The following is a 22,593-nucleotide window of genomic DNA, read 5'->3' as shown; positions in this document are numbered from 1 at the left end:
TGCTGACAACAGGAAATGAAAGGAAACGTTAGGCACAACATTCAGTGGATGTCACGAAATAAGCACGATAACAGCATCAGTGAAGTGAATAAAGAAAGCATAATAAAATAAGAGACATGCAGTACATCAGACCAGCATAACTTCAAGCCCACCTCACATGCAAAAAAAAAAAAAAAAAAAAAAGCACTTCCAAAATTTTGCTACGTAGGTTGCTTACGATAAAAGTTACACAAGGCCTTTTGTACTTATTTTTAGACACACAAATACAGTCGAACCTCGTTATAACGAAGTAGCATCGGAACAGTAAATTAGTTCGTTATATCCGATATTCGTTGTAACAGTAGACATAAATATCGGCTGACAAATCCACAATTTCGATCGCGCGATCACTCAAGATATACTGAAATGTATTATTCTTGGCTTCGAACCTACTATAAACGAAGTAATCCTTACCTGTCTCCTTGTGGCATTTCAAACAAAATAGACCGGAATATGGGACCAGAAATACAACAGGACAACGTTTGTTTGGCAAAACAGATCTGCGTCATTTATTTGAAGAATGATGTTATCTTCGTCTGGTGGCTTTTCACAGCATTCCGCAGAATGAAGTTTTTCACAATGTCCACGCACGTGAGGGCCTTTTCTATTTCAGCAGTTTTGGCCGTAGAGAGCTTTTCCAAATAGCCTCTCAGCTTCCTGGCCATGTCCGCGGCATCCGCACTGTTTATCGCTGGTTCATCCCGTTTGCCTTCATCACTTTCGCTATCGCTGCTGCTGTCATGCTCAGGCAACAGGGCGCGATCCACAATTTCCTGATCCGTCAGCTCCGGCACCACGGCAAAGTTCTCATCGGCCGAAACGAAGTCTTCAAATGCAATGCCTGGGAGCGCCAGTCGATCCCAAGTTCTGTCCAGCTCTACCAGGTTTTCGTGCTGGACTTCGTCTTCAACGGTAAGCAAAACAAAACCGGCATCCGCGAAACAGTTCCTTATTGTGGACTGCGTCACCTCATTCCATGATCCATACAACATTTCGAGCGTCGTCTTGATGCTTATGGTTGTTGACTTGCGTCGATCAATATCGAAAACCAGACGCATCACCAAACGGTTCCGGTAATTGCACTTGAGCGAACGGATAATGCCCTTGTCCAACGGCTGCAAAGCTGAAGTTGCGTTTGCTGGCAGAAACACCAAATGAACTGCCTTCAGCACGATAGAGACTTTGTGTGCAGAACAGTTGTCCAAGAGCAAAAGGACCTTCCCCTGCTGCCTCTCCATGTCCTCGTCGAAAGCTCTCAGCCAGTCTCCGAAAAGTTTGGATGTCATCCAGGCTTTTTTGTTGGAAACATACCCAACTTGCACATTCCGGATGCCTTTCAGGCACCTCGGACGTGCAGACTTGCCGATGACAGTGAGCAGTCTTTTGTCAGAGCCTTCCATGTTCACGGCAACGACAATCGTCACCCGGTCTTTGTTCTTTTTGCCTCCATGGCAGGTTTCGTTCTTGACTGCCAGCGACCGCTCTGGCAACAACTTGAAGAATATGTCGGTTTCGTCCACGTTGTATACGTTGCGCTCGTCGTATTGCTGGAACAGAGGTCGAAAGTTCTCCAGCCACTTATCACACGACTCCGCATCAACAGCAGAACCTTCGCCAGACAAAGTGTGGCATGCGATCTCGTGCCTATCTTTGAAACGTTGCAGCCAACCGCTGCTTGCACGGAAATCATCATGTCCCAGTATGCAGGCCAGGCTGTTGGCCTTCGCTTGAAGGAGTGATCCGGATACTGGCAAGTTTCGTGCCCTTACATCTTTAAACCACGAGAACAAAGCCGCTTCCACATCCGGGTAATGGCAAGGCCTAACTCTCTTACGGTCAGCTTTTATGGCGTCCTCGGTGTTGACCTCAATCGTCTTTCTTGCAGCCAAAATGGTGGACAACGTACTTAGTGGAACGTTGAATTCCGATGCAGCATCCTTTTTCTTGCGGCCACAATCCACAACTCTCAATATCTGAAGCTTCGTCTCGAGCGAGATCGCCTTTCTCTTCGTTGCCATTTCGGCCGCTGATCGATGAAAGAGTGCGGTATGCGGGGGGAAGACTCGCCACGCAGTCACCCTCTCGCAGTTGCCGTGGTTGCCAGTGTTGCTGCACTTGCTTTCACCGCTGGGCAAGTGGCGCCACCCTTCGGCCTTTTGTCGTCACGCGAGCTTGCATAGTTTCTGCCCTCAGTTCATAGGTAGCGCGACCAGCCAAACGCGCAATTTTTGTTCTAGACTGCTGAACTTTCTACAACTTTTCAAACGTTAAAAAAAAAAAAAAGAAAAGTGCAGTTGGGAATTGACTTTCAGTATTTATTTTGATTCTTTTATGCTACATTTATAGTTTTGAGCCTTGAGTCGACCAAATATTTCTTCGTTACAGCCGATATCGCGGCGGATCTCACGTTTTCGGTTTCGTTATAGAAGAATAAATGTCGTAAAAATAAAGTTAGTTAGTTATATGGAGTTTTATGGCGCATAAGAAACTGTGGCTATCATGCGCCAACCGCAAGGTTAGACGATCAGTAATGGCTACAGTAATGATGCTCAGATTTGGTTTAAAACATTGGCTTCCTTTAAAAATCCGTAAACAAGTGAAAAATCAACAAGTGCTTCTTGGCCTAAAAGCAATGCGGGATGAAATGGGATGTGTTCTTTGTAAAATACAGTAAAATATTTTTTCCTGTGCTCCTCGAGTTGTGAGCATGAGATTAAAATATGATTTACTGTTAGCTCATGTCCACACATTTCACATACAGGTTTGCCTTTTTTCGTTAGTAGGAAGTTATGTGTTATGTGCGTATGGCCTATGCGCAGACGACATAAAATTACCTCAATGAAACGTTTCTGATGTTCACATGATTGCCATTCTCCTAATATGGGCTTTATGGAGTGAAGCTTGTTCTCTGCTTCGCTTTCCCAATCAGCCTGCCATTTAGCTCGTAATTTCGTACGTACTAACTTCATTCCGTCTCTGTGTGGCATGTTGATTTGCTTTATTTGTAAATTTTTCGCACTTGCTGCGCATATATCTGCTCGTTCATTACCCTTTATCCCAACATGACTGGGTACCCAGCAGAATTTGATAGTATGTTTTCTTCTTGTGATATTTACTATGTTGTGTATAATGTTTCCTATCAGTGGTTGAACAGCATTTTTGGAGTTTATTGCACTGATGACGCTTAATGAATCTGTGTAGATGATGCTGTTTTTGATGTTCTTATAAAATATTTTCTCCACAGCAACACAGACAGCGTAGCATTCGGCTGTAAAAACTGATGCACACTGGGGTAGTCGTGTTATTTTCTCTGTGTTATTTTGTACTATTGCACTGCCAACATAGTCTTTAGTTTTTGAGCCGTCTGTAAAAAATGCAATGCAATTTTTATATTTTTCTTTTAATGCAAGGTATTCTTGTGATATATGCTCATGTGGTGTGCGTATTTTTTGAAACTGCGTTAGTGTGAGGTCGAAGACTGCTGGGAGGGTGTACCATGGTGGGAGTGGTTTATTTCTTGGGGCAATACTTGGCAATTCACTAATGTCTAAATCTTGGCACATTTGTTCAAAGCGCATGAGAAGCGGCTTAATCAACCGGGGTTTGTTGTTGAAGACTGTCCTAGAGGGACATTCCGTGACTACTGAATGACATAGATGTTTTGGTTGAGAAGTTTCAGGATGTATGCACATGTTAGGGCGCATCGTCTGTCCTTTAATGCAGGTTCATCTGTTTCTACATAGAGGCTGGTTATTGGGGATGTTCTGTACGTGCCAACTGCTAACCGTAATCCAAGGTTGTGTATCGGGTCTAGTCGTTTTAAATAGGATGTCCTAGCTGAACCATATACTATACAACCGTAATCTAACTTACAGTGCACCACGGAGCGGTAGATTTGCAGAAGGCATGCTCGGTCGGACCCCCACCGTTTTCGCGACAGCACCTTTAGGTCGTTAAGTGGTTAGGCTGCTTTCTTTTTCAGATTGTTTATATGGGGAAGAAATGAAAGTTTCTTGTCGAATGTGATACCCAAAAATTTATGTTCATGTTTCACTGGTAGTATGGTTTGGTTGAGGTATAACGTGGGATAATTCTGTAAGCCTCGTCTCAATGAAACGGCCACTGTCTTTTGAGGAGAGAACTTAAATCCATTGCTGTCTGCCCAGGTAGCTAGTTTATTTAGTGTCAGTTGTAGTTGTCTCTCACAGGTGGATATGTTGGAGGAAGTGCATGCTACTTGCAGGTCATCTACGTAGACGAAGTACATTATGGACTTTGGGATTATTGCAGGTAACGAGTTCATTTTCACTATAAAGAGAGTTGTGCTTAGAATACACCCCTGCGGCACGCCGTTTTCTTGTGCAAAAGTCGTGGAGAATACTGCGCCTAAACGGACTTGAAATGTACGGTTCGTCAGGAAGTCATTCAGGCAGCTCAGCATCCTGCCACGGATACCTAGATCTGCTAGGCCGCGGAGGATACCGAACCTCCACGTGGTGTCGTAGGCCTTCTCCAGGTCGAAGAAGACCCCGACACAGTGCCGCCTGTGGCTGAACGCCTCCCGGATTGTGTTCTCGAGGCGGACAAGGTGATCGGTTGTTGATGATGCCTTTTTGAAGCCGCATTGATGTATATCGAGAAGATGCCGGGATTCAAGAAAAAAGGTTAGTCTGATGTTTACGATGCTTTCAAAAGATTTTGCAATGCAGCTGGTTAGGGCTATTGGTCTGTAACTGCCAGGACATGTGGGGAGTTTGCCTGATTTCAAAAATGGTACTATTATGGCTTTTTTCCAAGCTTCTGGTATCTTGCCAGTCGTCCATATTTTATTAAAAAAATTCAGCAATGCTTCTACAGCGGCTTGTGAGAGATGGGCGAGCATTTGATAGTGTACATTGTCAAGTCCCGGTGCTCTTTTTTTTCCAGAAGATAAGACTCTGTTTAATTCATGTATTGTTATAAGTGCATTGTAGTCGTCATTTACACCTGTCCGAAGGGGAAGCTTTTGCTTTTCTGCTGTTGTTTTATGCTTTTGAAAAGTGCGAGTGTAGTTAGATGAGCTTGACACATTGGCAAAGTGTTCGGCTAAAATGTTCGCTTGTTCTTCTAATGTTGTTTGTGTTCCGGGTGGTGTCAGCATAGGATATGTATAAGGGGTGAAATCTCCTGCAAATTTTCGGACCTGTTCCCACATTTTTTTGGAGGGCAACGAGCTTTTTATCGAGGACACATATTTTTGCCACGAAGTTTTCTCCGCGTTTCTCCGGACATACCGCGTTCTGGCTTTGGCTTTCTTGTAGTTAATCAGGTTCTCCTGTGTCGGATATCTGCGGAGGATGCCCCATGCTTTGTTTTGTTCTTTTTTGGCTAATTTGCATGCCTCCGTCCACCGTACTTTGTGTTTTTTTCTTGCGTATTGTGACGTTTGTGGAATGGATAATAGTGCTGCTGAAATTATGCACGCGATAAACCTTTCATTTATTTCTTCTACGCTCAAATCTTCAGAATATACTTTTTCTAGCGCAGCGTTCGTTCTAAAAACCGACCAATCGGCGAGGTGGAGTTTCCAGCGCCGTGGCCTCGATGGGATGATGGGTGTGGATGATAATAACTTTAAAACTGTCGGTAAGTGATCGCTTCCCAGAGAGTCATTTAAAACATCCCAATTAAAATCATTAAAAAGTGATGGAGATGTGAAGGCTAAATCAATGCAGCTCATTTTTCCAGAGCTGGGCCAACAATACGTCGGCTTCCCGGTGTTTAAAAGGCATATATTATTTGAAAGTATAAAGTCTTCTAAGATCTGTCCTCTGGTATCAGTATGGTCACTCCCCCAGAAGTGAGAGTGCCCATTTAAATCCCCAACAATCAAGAATGGTTCTGTCAACTGCTCAGTCAAGTCTTCTAATTCATGTAGTGTAATTGAGAGTTGTGGTGGTATGTAGAGGGAACATATTGTTATCGTTTTGTGGCTTATGATGGTTACGGCCACTGCTTCAAGGTTTGTTTTGAGTGGTATTTGTCTGGCAGGGACATCAGGTTGTATTATTATGGCGACACCTCCTGACAGCCTACCAGCATGCGTTCGATCTTTTCGGAAAGTTTTGAACTTTTTAAAGATATTTGTGTGCTGAGGCCCAAGGTTTGTTTCTTGAAGACACACAGCTGTGGGTGTCATGGTTGTGAGGATATTTGTAATGTCTGCGTAATTTCTCAATAAACCTCTACAATTCCACTGTACTATGTAAGCCATTATGATATGTTGGGGATTAAGAAAAGTTACTTTACTTCAGGAGGGGTTATAAGTGGTTTTCCCTTTTTTTTCAAGTGAGTGCCTCCTCCCCTGCAGCCCAGAAGTGCTGGGGGAAAAGTCCATCGCCTCACCCGAGGCGCTGGAGGTCCGTGGTGAAGGTACGGACGACCGATTCTTAGGTCTCCCCCTGGTAGGGGAAACCTTGCGGGCTCCCGACTCCATGGTCGGCAAGCCCTCTTTTGAAACTGGCAGAGCAGCCTTTGCTGCTTCTGCCTGGGGCGAGCAGGATGGCCCTGCCTCAGGTTCCGAAGACACCTTGGCAGACGCCTGATTGCGGTGTAGTGCCTCGCCCTTGGACGCTACAACCGCATAGTCTGGTTTTCCAGTGAATAGAAAAAGATTAGTTTGTGCAAGTCGTTTTCTGGCCTCTGTAAATGAAATGTTCTCTTTTGTTTTGATAGTGATGATCTCTTTTTCTTTCTTCCAACTTGGGCATGATCTAGAATAGGCAGGATGATCCCCCTCGCAGTTCACGCAGTGTGGCGATGAGGCATCACAGTTTTCAGACTGGTGTTCTTTCGAAGCACATTTTGCGCATGTTTTGCGACTGCGACAACTTTGTGATCCGTGGCCGTATCGTTGGCAGTTAAAACATCTTCGGGGGTTCGGTATATAATGTCGGACTTCAACTTTCAGGTATCTTACTTCGATCTTTTCTGGCAGTACGCTTGAGCTGAATGTGAGAATGAGATGTTTAGTAGGTATCTCTTTATCCTCTCTTCGGATTGTTATCCTGTGCACATTTACAACATTTTCTTCTGCAAGACCTTCTAGCATTTCTTGCTCGCTTATGTGGAGGAAGTCATTATCGGAGATTACACCACGCACGGTGTTCAAAGATCTATGGGCGGTGATGGTCACATTGACATCCCCAATGCAGTGGAGGTTTGGAAGCTTCGCATACTGTGTTTCGTCGTTTAATTCAAGCAGTAGGTCTCCGTTTGCTATTTTTGTGACTTTGTATTTCGGACCAAGGACAGCTGAGAAACATTTTGGCACTAGAAATGGGGACAAAGTTCGGGCCGGCTTTCCTTAAACTTCGGAGTGCACGACGTTATATTTGGGGAAGCTTTTCTTAGGTTTTTGCAGGAATTCTGCAATTTCTTCGGTGCGCCTTTTTTTGTTTAGGCGATCAGTTTTTACAGTAAAAGAAGCCATGTAATATGTGTGTTGTTCGGCCAAGGTGCCAGCCGCCCACCATGGAGCCCAACAAGGGGGCAGGACAGGAACTTGCAACCAAGTCCAGTCCATGCCAGCTGTACACCCCAGCTATAACCAAATATGGCGGTACTCAGGGTGGTACGCCACACAAGGTTAACCCTAGCCTAGAAAACCCTAGAAAAAGAAAAACCAAGAAGAGAGGAGAGGACAGGACAGTTGTAGGAAAGGAGATAGGAAAGTGAAAGATGGAGGGGAGGACAGGAAAAGACGACTGCCGATTTCCCCTGGGTGGGTCAGCCCGGAGGTGCCGTCTACGTGAAGCTGGGGCCAAAGTGGTGTGTTGCCTCCGCCGAGGGGCCTTAAAGGTCCGAACACTCGGCATCGGCTCAACCACCAGGATCCCCTTTTCCCCGGACACAGCGATGCCACGCACGGCTAAGCGTGGGTGCTGGGGTCCGTGGTGTCGCACAGTACACGCAAACAGCTGCTTTAACAGGTGCCCCCTGCGGGGTAAAAATAAAACATGGCCAACCAAAGTTCATATTTAGTTCGCTATAACCAATATTTCGCTATATCCGTGTTCGTTATAATGAGGTTCGACTGTAACACAGCATTTAAGCCATTCACGAGACTGGACCTAATAACCTCGGAAAAAACCCGAGAAGAAAATAAAGAGCTCATGTGAAAGTAGCTAGCACAGGCTGTGTTTTGGTACTGAGTAGGTAAATTATCAAAACAAAAACCAACAGGAACAGCTGCAGATATCCACAGCATGTCACGGATGATGCACGCACCTGAATGAAGGACCAGACTAGCTTGAGATTACTGTCTTCATGGCAGTCTTGAACCTTGCGCTGGCAAAAATCGGCAAAGGCACCTGTGCTGAGTGCAGCCTCTAGTTCAGAGGACTGAGCCATCAAGGCATGTTCGGTTACTACTTGACTGATGTGGATCAACTGAGCGGGAGGAGCACCCCCAGATGACTGCTGCTGCTGCTGCTGCTTGGTAAATGAAATCAGCTTGCCTCCGAACTGTAAAAACAAGCCAAAAGTAGCATATGTCACGTGCTGACCACCCATGAGAAAAGAAAACAACCAAATTACCGGACAACCGTACCAGAATTAAAATGTTCACTGACTTGAACTGCTGCTTCTGCAAATTTATTTTTTTACCCTCATTAAAAACATAATTCAAAGACACGATAGGATACAACACCTCTACAACACACAGCAAAGTGCTTGAAAACTGTCATATATTAAATATTAAGGCTGCAGCAATCTTAGTTAATCAGGTATCTTTATGATACCATTCTTCTGAATGTTTGAAGCATGACATTGAACCACTATTTTTTTTTTTCATTGACTTGAGGGTAAGGATTCACGTTTCTTGGGAACCAAGACGAAGCCACTTAACTATAGCAAAGCAGGGTATTACACGGAGAGACACCGTCGATCTGGATATATCGAGCTCAATGGGGTTGCAAAATTGTTCAACATTACTGATAATTCAATATACAAAAAAAAGGTAAATAACACTGTAGCAGCATGCCGCCCAATGATGCACTGGCAGCCCGCCGCTCCCCGAGATTGTTTAGCCTAGCCTGCTTCACATCAAAGCAGATGGTGCTTCGTAACTAGCTGCGTAAGAGACCTACTCGCATTACCGATACTAGCACATTAAATCCAATCTTTCATAAAAATTAAGGTACCATTGGTACGTGCAAAGCCATCAGCAGCAAAACAGGCGAAACAAGCCTGGTGAGAGCCATCGGTAGCCTTTGATCAGCTAGGTTAGCTTCACTGCATGGCCAGTATTATACATAAAGTTTGCATGGAGGCTGAGTCACAAAAATGATGGTGCCGCTTGACCGAAGGCTGTCAAAATGCTACATTTCTCATGTCACCCAGTTTCACAGTGCCTTATATGACTAGGGTGGCCACAGGTGCACAAGGCCACGCCAAACACTGCTCTGCACGCCAAAAGTGACCACGTGAGCTCCATTAGGCGAAGCGCCATTTACGGGTGCCGTGCTCGACCTATCGACATATCAAATCTTTCATTTATGAGAATTCGATAAACAAGTTAAGCAAGGCTATACTTCTGCAAGGAATCTTTGAGGAGATTCTTCAACTGTTTGATATTGAAAATATTGACACATGCCATTCATAGACGAAGGTTTGAACGGGCGATTCAGAAAAGACGACGAAGCAATACGGTGCTCCACTTTTGTGCTGCCTTGACTGGCTGTTGGTGTTCTTCGGTGCCAGAGTGCCAGAGCGCCTTCTTATTTTACAGAAATCATTGCTTTCGCAATATTTAAAGTGCAAGTGGCAATGTTACGACATTATTAATTATTAGCAATCAGAGATGCCATAAGTAGGCAATGCCTCTCAAAATCGGTGCCATGTTTCGACTCTACTGCGAACTATATATATATATATTGTATAGTTCCCCGAGCCCGATCAAAGGAATCTTCTCTCAGCTCCTCTGTGCGATTTCGCAGACTGCTTCACCACAGGCTCTAAGGTCAGTCGTACTCCTGTCGCCAAGCACCACATCATCACCGATGAGACCACGTTACCGGTATGCCAGCGCCCGTACCGGGTTTCTCCTAAGGAATGTGACGCCATTAAAACGCAAGTGGATGAAATGCTTGCGGACGATGTGATCCAGCCTTCGACGAGCCCATGGGCGTCGCCAGTGGTCCTTGTCAAAAAGAAAGATGGCACCTTGAGATTCTGTGTCGATTACCAAAAGTTAAATAACGTGACCAAAAAGGACGTCTATCCGCTGCCCAGGATTGATGATGCCCTCGACCGACTACGCGATGCCAGGTACTTCTCCTCATTAGACCTCAAAAGCGGATACTGGCAAATCGAAGTGGATCAGCGAGACAGAGAGAAGACTGCATTTGTGACGCCCGACAGCCTATACGAGTTTAAGGTGCTTCCGTTTGGTCTTTGCTCTGCACCGGCCACGTTCCAACGTATGATGGACACGGTTTTATCAGGTCTCAAGTGGCAGTAGTGCTTGGTGTACTTAGATGATGTTGTTATTTTCTCGCCTACTTTTGAGCAACACTTGGACAGGTTGCGCATCGTGCTTCAAGCACTCAAAGGCGCGCAACTAACGATCAAGCCTGAGAAATGCCACTTTGCTTTCAAGGAACTACGCTTCCTCGGCCATGTTGTCAGTGCACAGGGCGTTCTTCCTGATCCCGAGAAGACTACCGCAGTGTCAAATTTTCCACGTCCCACCGACAAAAAGGCACTTCGACGATTTCTAGGTTTTTGTTTGTACTATTGACGCTTCGTCCAAGATTTTTCTAGAATAGCTGAACCACTGACAGCACTAACCAGAGATGACATACCCTTCCTGTGGGGAGACGATCAAGAACAAGCCTTCCAGGAGCTTAGAAGCCGCCTACACAAACCCCCCAACACTCGCCCATTTCGATGAAGACGCCGCAACCGACGTACATACTGATGCCAGCAACGTTGGCCTCGGCGCGGTACTCATTCAGTGGCAAGGCGGAGTAGAACGGTTATCGCCTACGCGAGCCGAACACTCTCACGATCGGAGGCGAACTATTCGACAACGGAGAAGGAGTGCCTTGCGATAATCTGGGGCATCAGCAAGTTTCGACCATATTTGTATGGACGACCCTTGCGTATTGTCAGCGACCATCATTCCTTGTGCTGGCTGGCAAGCCTTAAAGACCCTTCTGGGCGCTTAGCACGTTGGAGCCTCCGTCGAGTATGACGTTACTGTTGTCTATAAGTCGCGACATAAACACCAAGATGCGGATTGCTTGTCACGCGCGCCATTGGACTCCGCCGCAGTAGAAAACGCCGACGAGTTTCCCTTTATTGGGGCCATTACTCAATCCCATATGGCTGACCTTCAACGCAAGGACCCGGAGCTGGCGTCGCTCATCGATTATCTGGAAGGACGCGGTGGTAGAGTACCGCTTGTTTTTCGTCGTGGCTTGCAGTCATACGCTTTAAGAAGTGGAGTTCTCTACAAGTGCAATTTTGAAAGATCAAGAGAGACATTTCTACTCTTAGTACCTACGCACCTACGGCCTGACATCTTGAGCGCTTGTCACGATGAACCGTCCGCCGGCCACTTGGGAGTTAGTCGTACGCTTGCAAGAATTCGGGAGAAATACTATTGGCTGAAATTATTACCTTCAGTATGATCTTCCGTTAAAACCTGCTGTGACTGTCAACGCCGAAAGACTCCACCCGTGAAACCAGCTGGATTTCTTCAGCCGATCGCTCCACCGCAAACTCCTTTCCAACAAGTGGGAATGGATCTTCTTGGTCCTTTTCCGAAGTCAACTAATGGAAAGCGTTGGATTGTTGTCGCGACAGACTACTTGACCCGATATGCTGAAACCGCTTCGCTCACAAATGGAACTGCCACCGAAGTAGCAGAGTTTTTTGTCCACGACATCGTGTTGCGTCATGGTGCTCCGGCTGTTATCATTACCGACCGCGGGGCAGCTTTTACGGCCCGCCTGACTAAGGCTGTACTGAACCTTACACATACTAGCCATAGACGGGCCACGGCATACCGTCCGCAAACTAATGGCTTGGTGGAACGGCTAAACAGAACTCTGGCCGACATGCTGTCTATGTACGTGGATATAGAGCATAAGACCTGGGATCAAATTCTCCCATATGCTACGTTCGCATATAATACGGCACTTCAGGAGACTACGCGGCTCACACCCTTCGAGCTTGTCTTCGGCCGTCGAGTGACCACTCCACTGGATACAATGCTGCCCGTATACATCGATGACGAACATGAGCTTGACCTGGACATTGCTAGTTTTACTCAGCGTGCGGAAGAAGCGCGGCAGCTGGCAAGACAGCGCATATACCTACAACAGCAACTAGACGCTGACCGTTACAACAAGGGACGGCGCTTCGCTGCCTACGAGCCTGGAGACTATGTCTGGATTTGGACGCCCATTCGTCACCGTGGGCTCTCTGAAAAATTGCTGCTTCGGTACTTCGGCCCATACCGAGTCCTCCGCCGCCTCAGCGACGTTACTTATGAAGTTGAATCCGCGACCCAAGATCCCTCGAGCCGCAGACGATGCAAGTTCACTGATGTTATACACGTCGTCCGGATGAAACCCTACCACGATCGCCCCGCTGACTAATCTTGAGACTGATGGCGCCCCGTTTTGTGCTGTGGTATTCCATACCAACCTAGCATACTATCTGTCAGCTCATCGCATCAAGCAGCATTTGCAGCATTGAGGCGATGCTGCCAAGAAGGGGGGCAATGACACATGTCACTCATAGACGACGAAGATTTGAACGGGCGATTCGGAAAAGACGACGAAGCAATACGGTGCTCCGCTTTTGTGCTGCCCTGACTGGCTGTTGGTGTTCTTCGGTGCCAGAGTGCCAGAACGCCTTCTGTGTAACGTTACATTACAATATTTTGATATACCAGAGTTCAATATAGCTGGAATCAATACATATGTGATCGACTTTATCATATAGACCTTATCGCGACCTTTGGAGAAACCGGTTTGACGGAGCTGTTAAGGTGGGCAGTTGTAAACTCTTTCCTGTGCTACGAGTGCCACCCAGGGCCAAATATGACAGCGCCCTTCACCTCTTTGTGAAATTGTGCACACCCTTTCCTTATTGTTCCTATTCAGTACCGATTTATCTTACTCAACTATTTTTCTAGCAACACCCTCCACAAAGGGTTCTCAATTTTTTTTTGCTTTGGGGAACCCTACAGCTTTCAAATCGTGCAGAAAAACACCATGCGCCGTCACTTTTGTCTCTTTCTGCGTTTTGTACATGCAAAATATAAAGTGCGAACACAAGGCTCTACAAAAATTTTCAAATTCAATCATGATCACCTCTGCAGTGAAGCATGCTATTACAGTCGAACCTCGTTATAACGAACCCGGATACAGCGAATTATCGGATATACCGAAGTAAGAGCAAAGTTTGGTTGGCTGTGCTTTATTTCTATGGGAGTTCTATCTGTATAACGAAATGAAAGACTGAAAATTTGACACTAAATCGGTTATAACGAAGCATATTTCGTATTCACACGACTCAAAATCCGCAAAGAATAAAAAAAAAACAAAAAATTTCAAAACGCTAAATTTCGGTTTTATCAATCGCCTCCGCCTAAAATATGTTTGAATCACCCGCGCTTTCGCACACCATGCCATCTAGGGACCACGAATGAATCTAGCATCAACGGCTGCCTGGCATGTGACCGGCATTTGATCGAACCCCCGCCCGTGTCGCCTCCACCTAAAGCGTGTTTGAATCACCCGCGCTTTCGCACGGCACGCCATCTAGGGACCGCAAGTGAATCTAGCATCAACGGCTGCCTGGCATGTGACCTGCACGTGATCGAACCACCGCCCGCGTGCCCCTGCCCCTACTTTTTGCCGACCCGCGCGTGTGCTCACTTTCCTCGAGGTCGTGCCGTCGTCTTGCAGCATGGCGGCGCCCAAACGCAAAGCAGTTTCTCTTGAAACAAAGATAAAAATATTCAGGGCGGTCGACAGCGGGCGCAAGAAGAAAGAGATTGCCGCAGACTTCGGCGTTGCGCCTAGCACTCTGTAAACCATACTGAGCGCAAGGCAGAAGATAGAAAACGTGCACTCTGCAGGTGCCGTGAAGAACGACAGGAAGCGCGTCAGGTATTGTCACCACCAGGATGTTGAAGATGCCTTGTTCGCGTGGTTCAAGGACGTTAGAGCGCGCAACCTGCCTGTGTCTGGTGCCGTGCTTCAAATGAAGGCAAGAAGTCTCGCTTGCGTCTTAGGCCACGATGACTTCTATGCAAGCAGTGGCTGGCTGCAGCGATTTAAAGACCGCCACTAGATTGTTTGCCACACCTTGTCGGGCGAAGAAGCAGCCGTCGATGTAGAGAACTGCGAGAAGTGGGCAGAAAGCTTCCGCATGCAACTGGATGGCTACGAGATGCGCGATGTCTACAACGTGGACGAGACTGTGCTTTTTTTTTAAGCTGCTCCCGGAAAGGTCACTCGTTGCGAAGAACGAACTGTGCCGCAGAGGCAAGAAAAGCAAAGACCGCGTCACCGTTGTTTGTGTCAACATGGATGGGTCAGATAAAAGGCGGCTAACTGTTATTGGTAAATCTGCTCGCCCCAGGTGCCTGCGCAACGCCCGGAATGTCCAAGCGGACTATCGCTCGAACAAAAAGGCGTGGACGACGTCGTCACTCTTTGAAGCATGGCTGAAGGCCTTCGACAAAGACATGGCAGAGCAGCGCAGGAAAGTGCTCCTTATATTGGACAACTGCTCTGCCCATAAGGTGTCTGTACCACTTGAAGCGGTCCGCCTAGTTTTTTTGCCGCCAAACTCGACCTCAGTGCTGCAGCCATTAGACAGGGGCATCATTCGCTCACTAAAATGCTGCTACCGAAAGCGATTGGTTACGCAGCTCGTATTTGACATAGACAGGGGCATATCAACGGCCATAAACCTCAAAACTACGCTGGACATGCTGTACGGTGAATGGAACGAAGTGGCACAGTCGACAATAAGAAATTGCTTTGTTGATGCTGGCCTAGCCCCATCCACCAGCGAGACTGAGCCCAACGACGCCCACGATTCTGAAGGTGAAGCGGACAATTTCGACGAGACGACATGGCGTCAACAGGCGGTTCCGAATGTTACGTTCGAGGACTTTATTGCTGCCAATGACAACTTGGCTGTGGCGCTCGAATTGACAGACCAAGAAATTGTCGATCAGCTGCTTCCTATAGATGATGCTACGAGCAGCGATGAGAGTGAAGAAGAAGGCGAAGAGCGAGCTCTCAGCAGCACCGAGGCCGCCGATATGGCGAGGAAATTGAGAAGGTACCTTCAGAACCTACCTGTGGCCAAATCAGCTGACATTGGGAAAGCGCTGCACAGTGTCGATTTCGTTGAGAAATTTATTCTATCGAATAGTGTGAAGTGCCGCCAAATGAAGATTACATTGTTTTTTAAATAAATCAGTTCTGCGTGGCCTAAATCCCAATTTGTGTGCTCATCTTTGCTTGGCAGTGCAAAATGAAAGGTAAGGTTTCGCGTGCTTATACCACGCTTTAAAGAAAAAAAAAATGTTTTTTTTTCAGCTCTGTGCTTTCCATTTTAGGGTAGCCTTTACTTGGGTTTATGAACAGAATTTTTTTTTTGTAGGAATTTGTGTGTACTTTTACAACGAATGTCGCATATAACGAACGAATTTCCGCGCAAAATGAGGCTTCGTTATAACGAGGTTTGACTGTACTACAACCTGATATGTACCGAGTAAAAAGAGTTTAGTTGCTTGAGGAATCCAAGTTCCCTGCGGAATCTACTTCTGCGAGCACCCATCTAACACAGTGACTATCAAATGGCCAAGAGTGCAAAGGAGCAATTCCAAAAAGGTCACAAAATGCACTAACCCCGAAAGAAGCACCGACAGGCTTGCGCAGCCATTTGGGTGGCTTGAGGAGCGAGATGGTACTACGTTGTTGAAGCTGCTGCTGCTGCTGCTGGTACGCTGGTGGCAGTTGGGCCATCGTGTCAGCTCCAGGAAAGGATTCAGCAAGCCGAGGGCTCGCTTGAGCCTGCTGCTGACCTCCAAGCAGCGAGTAGATGCCAACATGGCCATCAAAGGAGGCACTCGAGATGACTGCTGGGTTACGCGGGCACCACGCCACATCAAAGTGCCACTGGTTGCCAGTTGGAATTTCGCACACCACCTGCATACCATTGAAAAAAAATGCCACCAATGTCTCCCCTTGCAGACTACTATATCGTAGTAAATTCAGTGTGCTGCCTCAGCCATGAGCTCATCCTAGGCGTTCCAGTTAAACTCATAAACGCAACCACCAATATTTTAATCCCCTCCCTTACAATTACACTTTATTTCCCCATGCCCCCACAGGGTTTCACTGCAGAAAGGATCTGCAACGTAAATTATACGACAGTGTGAGAACATCTGCAAACTGAGTTGGCAGAAAAAGTTTACAGGAGATGAGCGCAACGAATAAAATTTTTTTCAGCACAGTGTTGCGAGTTGACTGTGATGAAAGATGCCGTGCGCCTTTAACACACTCATATCAATGCCAAATGACTGGGTGGCAAGTCAATGCAGCAACAAATTTGCCTCCAAGCACATGCATTCTGTACACATTTGCTGCCCACTGTGTGCCCCACTGTAGTGGTACAGTGGTAAGGCGCCCGACTACTGTGCCGGTGTACCCGGGTTCGATCCCAACCGCAGTGGCTGCGTTTCGATGGAGGTGAAAAGAGGCGTCCGTGTGTGTGCGATGTCAGTGCACGTTAAAGATCTCCAGGTAATCAAAATTACTCTGTAGCCGTCCACTACGGCTCCTCTTTCTCTCCTTCCACTTTTTCTCCCACTTTTCTCCCACCCCTTACGGTAGGGTTCAGGTGTCCATAGAAACAAGTGTGACAGATATTGCGCCTTTCCCTTCCTGTCAACCAATTATTATTATTATTTTTATGCCCATTGTATGCATGATGCATTACTCTCAAAGACTAACTCATTTAGGACTGCCCCACAGGCCACTGGCGTTGCTCAATAAGTATGGCTGCGAGCGCCGGATTTCCGAAGGCCGTTTATGGTCTCCAATTGGCTGTCACGCGGCGCGCTTTATAAGCGCGCCGTTCCATGTCTCCTATTGGCTGGCGTGACCAGCGCGTCATTCTTTTCTTCCTGTTTTGCGTTCGCCGCCGTGGCTGCCTCCTCGCGTGCGTCTGCGTTTGCACTCGCGTTTCTCGACGCACCGTTCTGTGCCGATTGTTTTTTCTTTTTTTCCCCTTGCGATCAAGATGCCGGAAAACGGTAGATTGCAACCGTGCACGCAACGAGCCTTTGGAAGCCGTAAAAAGCAGGCATGGAACAAAAGCCAGAAGGCGCTGGTCGCAAGCGTGCTGTCAGAACTTGCGTTACGACGACACCGCGGGTTCAAATTACAGTGCGAACTGCATCCCCGATCACGATACATTGATGCCACTGCCGCATACTACTCTACGGCGAAGCCGACGCACTGTGTTGAGCGGTCGGCGCAAAGTCCGTTTTGTCGGGAAAGTCACCGACCCAACGCGAGTTTCACCGCGGCCTCAGCGCAGAATATGATGCCAGTATAGAGTTCGCAATTGTGGACATGAAAGCGTTAACAACATTACTGCGCACACGAAGCGCGGAACCTGCGGCGAGATAGCACAAGCGTCACAACGGAGCTTTTCAGGGCCACCCAACTGTTTGCCACAGGCCCCCTTGGCACGAGACCGCTAGTTCCCTCAAGAAACCATTTGCAGGGCTCAAGATATTATCCTTGGAGCTGGACATCCTAGCCCCGTGCTCTCGTCAGCTTTTTTTTTTTTAAAAAAAAAAAAGAAGTAAGCCCATAACTTTGTTTTCTTTTTTTTTTTTCTTTTTTTTACAATTTCGTCATGTACACATCTTCAAAATTTTTAGGAAGTGTTTCATTGGATGGAATAAGACACCTTTTGTTTTGTTTTGCAGGGGGACAGATAGGGAACACTGAAATAAAATCTGCACTTGAAGACTCCTCCCAAAATTTTCTGCAGTCAGAGTCAAAACTTCAAGTGCGATTTTCTCAACTTCATAATTTTTTGCCAATATGACTAGCCTTACGGAGCTTTTCATTATGTTCTTGTGGTACAATTTTAATAAGTCTTACACCGTTGCATTCAGGAAGAACTTAACTGTGAAGCTATGCTATTTTTATGTTGCTAGGTTGAACATATCAAATTTGGGGGAGAGGAATGTCAGCTATTATATTTAAAAATTATGAGGCATTGGCATAATTGGACATTTTTATATGACAACGCACCTCAGTGATAATATGAATAGCACAGCTCCACATGGCAGGTATTTGGCTACAGCTACATTCTAATCAGAGCCTAATAATATTGAGGGAAAGTGTCTTAATCACCCGTAAGAAATGACCTAATTGGGCATCAGTTATGTTTCCATAGTATGAGAACTAATTGAGATATAGTAAAACAAATGATATTTTTGAAAACAGCAGGAAGAAATACATATACACACCGAATTCCCCCCCCCATTGTGATATCTCTAATAATAAAAACATTTGTTTTAAGACCAGTGTCCCCCTTTAATTTTTGAAGCTATTAATAGGCCCTGGGTACACAGTAAAGACGGATACAGTGCACCCTCGTTAAAACGGTGCCTCAGAGGATCGGGAAAATATGTTCAGTTTATCAGGAGTTCCATGTACCGAGAGAATGGGTTCAGCATTGTGCAATCAACTTCTACAGTCCCAATACGACAGACAGGCGCACAGTTTGCGGTCTCTGCAGAAGCGGATCCCGAAAAGAGAAATTTGGGTAATAAGGAGAACAGTATACACAATGGGTACAAACGTTACTGCACAAAGTATACAGTGAACATGTTTTTTTCTCATTGTACAGGAATATTAAAACAAAAAGTCAGAAGACCGCTTACTCTTCTGCCGGTAGGATAGTGGGAACTGCGATTTAACTGAAAAATGACTTTATGCTTGCTTGCTTTAGCTCTCGCAGCCGCTTTTTTTTATTGGAATCAACCATGCTGGACAGGCTGCGAAGAAACAGTTCGGAGCCACCTTCTCGCTAGAAGAAACTCTTAAGCATTTCGACGGCTGACTCCGCCTGCAGTGGTGTCACCAGGGGGTCATCATCCTCGTTCTCGAGCTCTCCCTCCTAGTCTTCGGATTCATCGCGAGAGGGGGACGGGGGCAGACATCAGCTATAGTACTCTGCACGGTATTTTGTGGGCATGTTGCCCCGTCACTGTCAATCCTGACGTACTTGTCAAATTGCATGCCCATTGCAGCACAATTCTCCACCAGCAGATCTTCCTCGGCTGCATTGCAGACATCAATAAAATCTCGATATAACGAATCCCGCGGGACCGCAAACAATCATTTGTTATTTTGAAACATTACTGTAATGAAAAATCTGTGATTATAAGCTAGTGGCCAAACCTATGTATGCAAACGATGTACCTTGGCAGTGGGCCCGTGTGTAGACAAGCAAAACCTCAAATGAAAATGTTTCACTAAATCCAAAGCTGATTTATTTGAAGGAATCAATTATTTTCTTCTGCCGCATGCAGCAAACACGACTGTGCACTACATTACACCACTACAGCACATACACCTTCCACTTTGCGGAACACCTCGTCGCATGTGCGATTGCACCGAGCAATGAAAGTACGGACTTTGTCCATGTGCAAAAAATAACAAACAAAAGAAACATAAGAGTTCGACATGACCTCATCTTCAATACCCCCTGAAGTTTGAAAACCTTTTCTCGGTCTTTCACAATGATTGCGGCGGTCGATGGGGCAATGCTACCTGTCTGTAGAGGCCAAATCGCTTTTTCCCTGCGTCGATTTCTTGCAGTGAAAGCGGCTGCATTCATATCTACTTGGCACTTTGCTGGCTAATATCATCGCTCTCGCACAAACTTCGAAATAAGATAATCCGCGGCATAAAAAAAAAAGAAAAACTTCCAGCACGCTCGAACGCACAAACGACTGACCCGCGTACAACACACACGAAACAACCGCAGGTGGCTAGGCCTGCTGGCTACTGCGTAATAAACCATAGCTTCGTGGTGGCGCTAGGAGCTGGTACTAGATGTTCTGATGATGATAGCTACAGCCCACGGACCATACACATAGAAACAGCGGTTTCTGTTTCACGCAAGAGTTGCAAGCTGCGGCGCTGTTAATTTTAGCCGAATTCGTAATACTGATGTTCCAGAATTACAGAAGAAGAAATAAAATATGTTCGTTATTCTGAAATATACGCTATATTGAAATTTGTAATTCTGAAATAGTTTTACATTGAAAACATAGCAAATCTGCCGGGGATTCTTAAAAAATTCGTTAATGTGGTGTTCATAGTAAACGACATTTCACTGTATCAGGCTCATCCTGTGTACAGGGTTTTTCTGCCGCTGAGGCAAACCCAGTGTGTCTGAAGCAGCTGGCAATGGTCGTTGCACTAACCTGCCACCAAGCGTCATCAAGAAGGTAAACGGCACGCAGGACATCTACTTTGCAGTCCTTCTCTTGGTCCTTACATAACACCATCGTCCGAAGCAGGTTTTTGAGGAAGCGCCACTTCAGTGCTTGGATTACACCCTGATCCAAGTGCTGTGGTGTTCGTTGGTAGGAATTCCAATGTGATGGAATTCGGCCCCACCAAAATATTTTGTCCTTTCACCTCAGCACGAAAGATTCACATCTCGTTTCCCCAACTTCCAACTGCACACGCTATGAAATGAGTAATCGCCACAATACAATCCATCATCACAGCTAATCCTGTGGGGGATGCTATAAACATGGGGACGCTTAATTAAGCATAGCCTAATAAGACCAGAACGCGATTGCGTTGTTGGACACCGTTCGCATCCTGAATTCAGTACGTCTACCTTTATTCTGCTTGAACCAGCTAGCCTTTGTGGTCTATGAGCGGGTAGTCCGTAACACATCACTGAAGTCCTGGCTTTGACTTCCCCCCAAACTCAAAGTTCACTCAGCTTTTATTTCCACTTAACTATATCCCTTTCGTTATGAAACTTTGAGAAATTTAGCATCAGCCCGAAAACTTCAAACTACTCCTGAATTTTCAATCGAGACTTTTTCGTTCAGGCTCAACAACAACGAGATGCCAAATTTTCTGCAACATGGGACCTTTAGCAACATTGCATTAAATTCCTATGAATTCGACCGATGAAGCGATATACCTATACGAGAGTGGTGCTGGCACGATGTAATGGTGGGTGGTGCAGAATGTCCCATATACTATTGGATAGAGGCACGTTACCGTGAACACATATTAAGGGGAGACCCGGGTCTTAGCCGCCGAAAATCGGTCAGAAAATCAGATTTTCAATCTTCTCGTTCTCGCGATTCTGAGATCTTTCCGCAGCTATCTCCGAAGTTTTGTTGAAAAATATCGCCTAATTTGCACGTTACAGCATTTCAAAGAGAAAAATCCGCGTGCGTGGCCCTTTAAACTGAGGTATCTCCCGCAGTTCGAGAAATACGCGATCTGCGGGCATAATCTAAGTGTCGTTCGAAAGATCGCGATTCAGGCCATTCCTATATTTCGGTTGGCGACCATGAGCGAGCCCACCGAAGCGGAAAACAAAGGAACAAAATCGCATCAAACATGCCCTGCTATTGGACTCCCACCGCACGTGAGCAAAATGGCGAGCTTTAAATGGCTGGCGGCATCGACTGCTCGCGGTCCGGCGCCATTTTGAAAAGGTCTCATTTAGGCCTAGTCAGCCTAGCACCATTCCCTCATCGTAACCGCAACGCGAAATGCGCAATATTAAGATTCACGCTTCGTTATTAGCCTAAAAAAAAAGTAGTGAGAGGAGATAAATGCGCCGGGGATACTGCACTGCCGCATCTGGTTATTTGCAATTAATTACGAAGCGTCGACGCTCCGCGTCGAGTCCATGATGGCCTGATAACGGCATAGCATAGCCGGTCGTGCTCAGTGCGACAGCGAGGAGCGGCACGATCTGCCACATACGGAATCGTGATGGCGCAGATGAGCAAGTGCAGCTTTCAACGCCAGGATAGATCGCCCTGTGAGGCAGTGCCGCGACCAGCCGCAGTGGCAGTCGCGAAGCAGCGTCCCACGACACGTGGAACATAGAGAAGATTGCGCGGAATCCCAAATCTTGTCGAAATAAACTTTCTTCTGATTGCTACGTGGAGCAAGACGAGCAACGGTCGCTTATCACTAGTTGCAGGCCGACTGCGTTTACAGCATGAACGTGAGAATAGCGATCGCGCGCCAGAATTTGGCACCAACTTTTGCAGAGGTCACGATGCAAACGCACTGGTCTTGGTGGCAGCCTCCGGACCATGCGTTCCGTTCGCCGGAAATTTCATTCTTTGAGGGCGAATTATATCGATAGTAAATGATGCATTGACATCAGAAGCTAGTCAGAACCCCCTTTAATGAGTTATTGTTAGCTTTGGTGTTTCAAAAATATATCAACACG

General features: G+C 46.4%; 1 protein-coding gene across 4 annotated transcripts in view; it reads right to left on the bottom strand.

The window, feature by feature from the left end:
- The window catches only part of Sec31 (COPII coat complex component secretory 31), a 182,666-nt gene that overhangs the window by 117,150 nt on the left and 42,923 nt on the right, over positions 1–22,593 (bottom strand). For all 4 annotated transcript variants that reach the window (XM_084588119.1, XM_084588121.1, XM_084588117.1 and 1 more), the window contains exons 9-10: positions 15,966–16,265; positions 8,308–8,544 (exon numbers count right to left, since the gene is read on the bottom strand). In XM_084588119.1, the coding sequence (XP_084444245.1) occupies positions 8,308–8,544; positions 15,966–16,265 (537 nt within the window). The remainder of the gene's footprint in view (positions 1–8,307; positions 8,545–15,965; positions 16,266–22,593) is intronic.

Source organism: Amblyomma maculatum, chromosome 1 (genome assembly GCF_055883805.1).
Source record: "Amblyomma maculatum isolate TAMU_Amacu chromosome 1, ASM5588380v1, whole genome shotgun sequence".
NCBI classification, from domain to species: domain Eukaryota; kingdom Metazoa; phylum Arthropoda; class Arachnida; order Ixodida; family Ixodidae; genus Amblyomma; species Amblyomma maculatum.
This window is presented reverse-complemented; position numbering and strand designations above follow the sequence as displayed.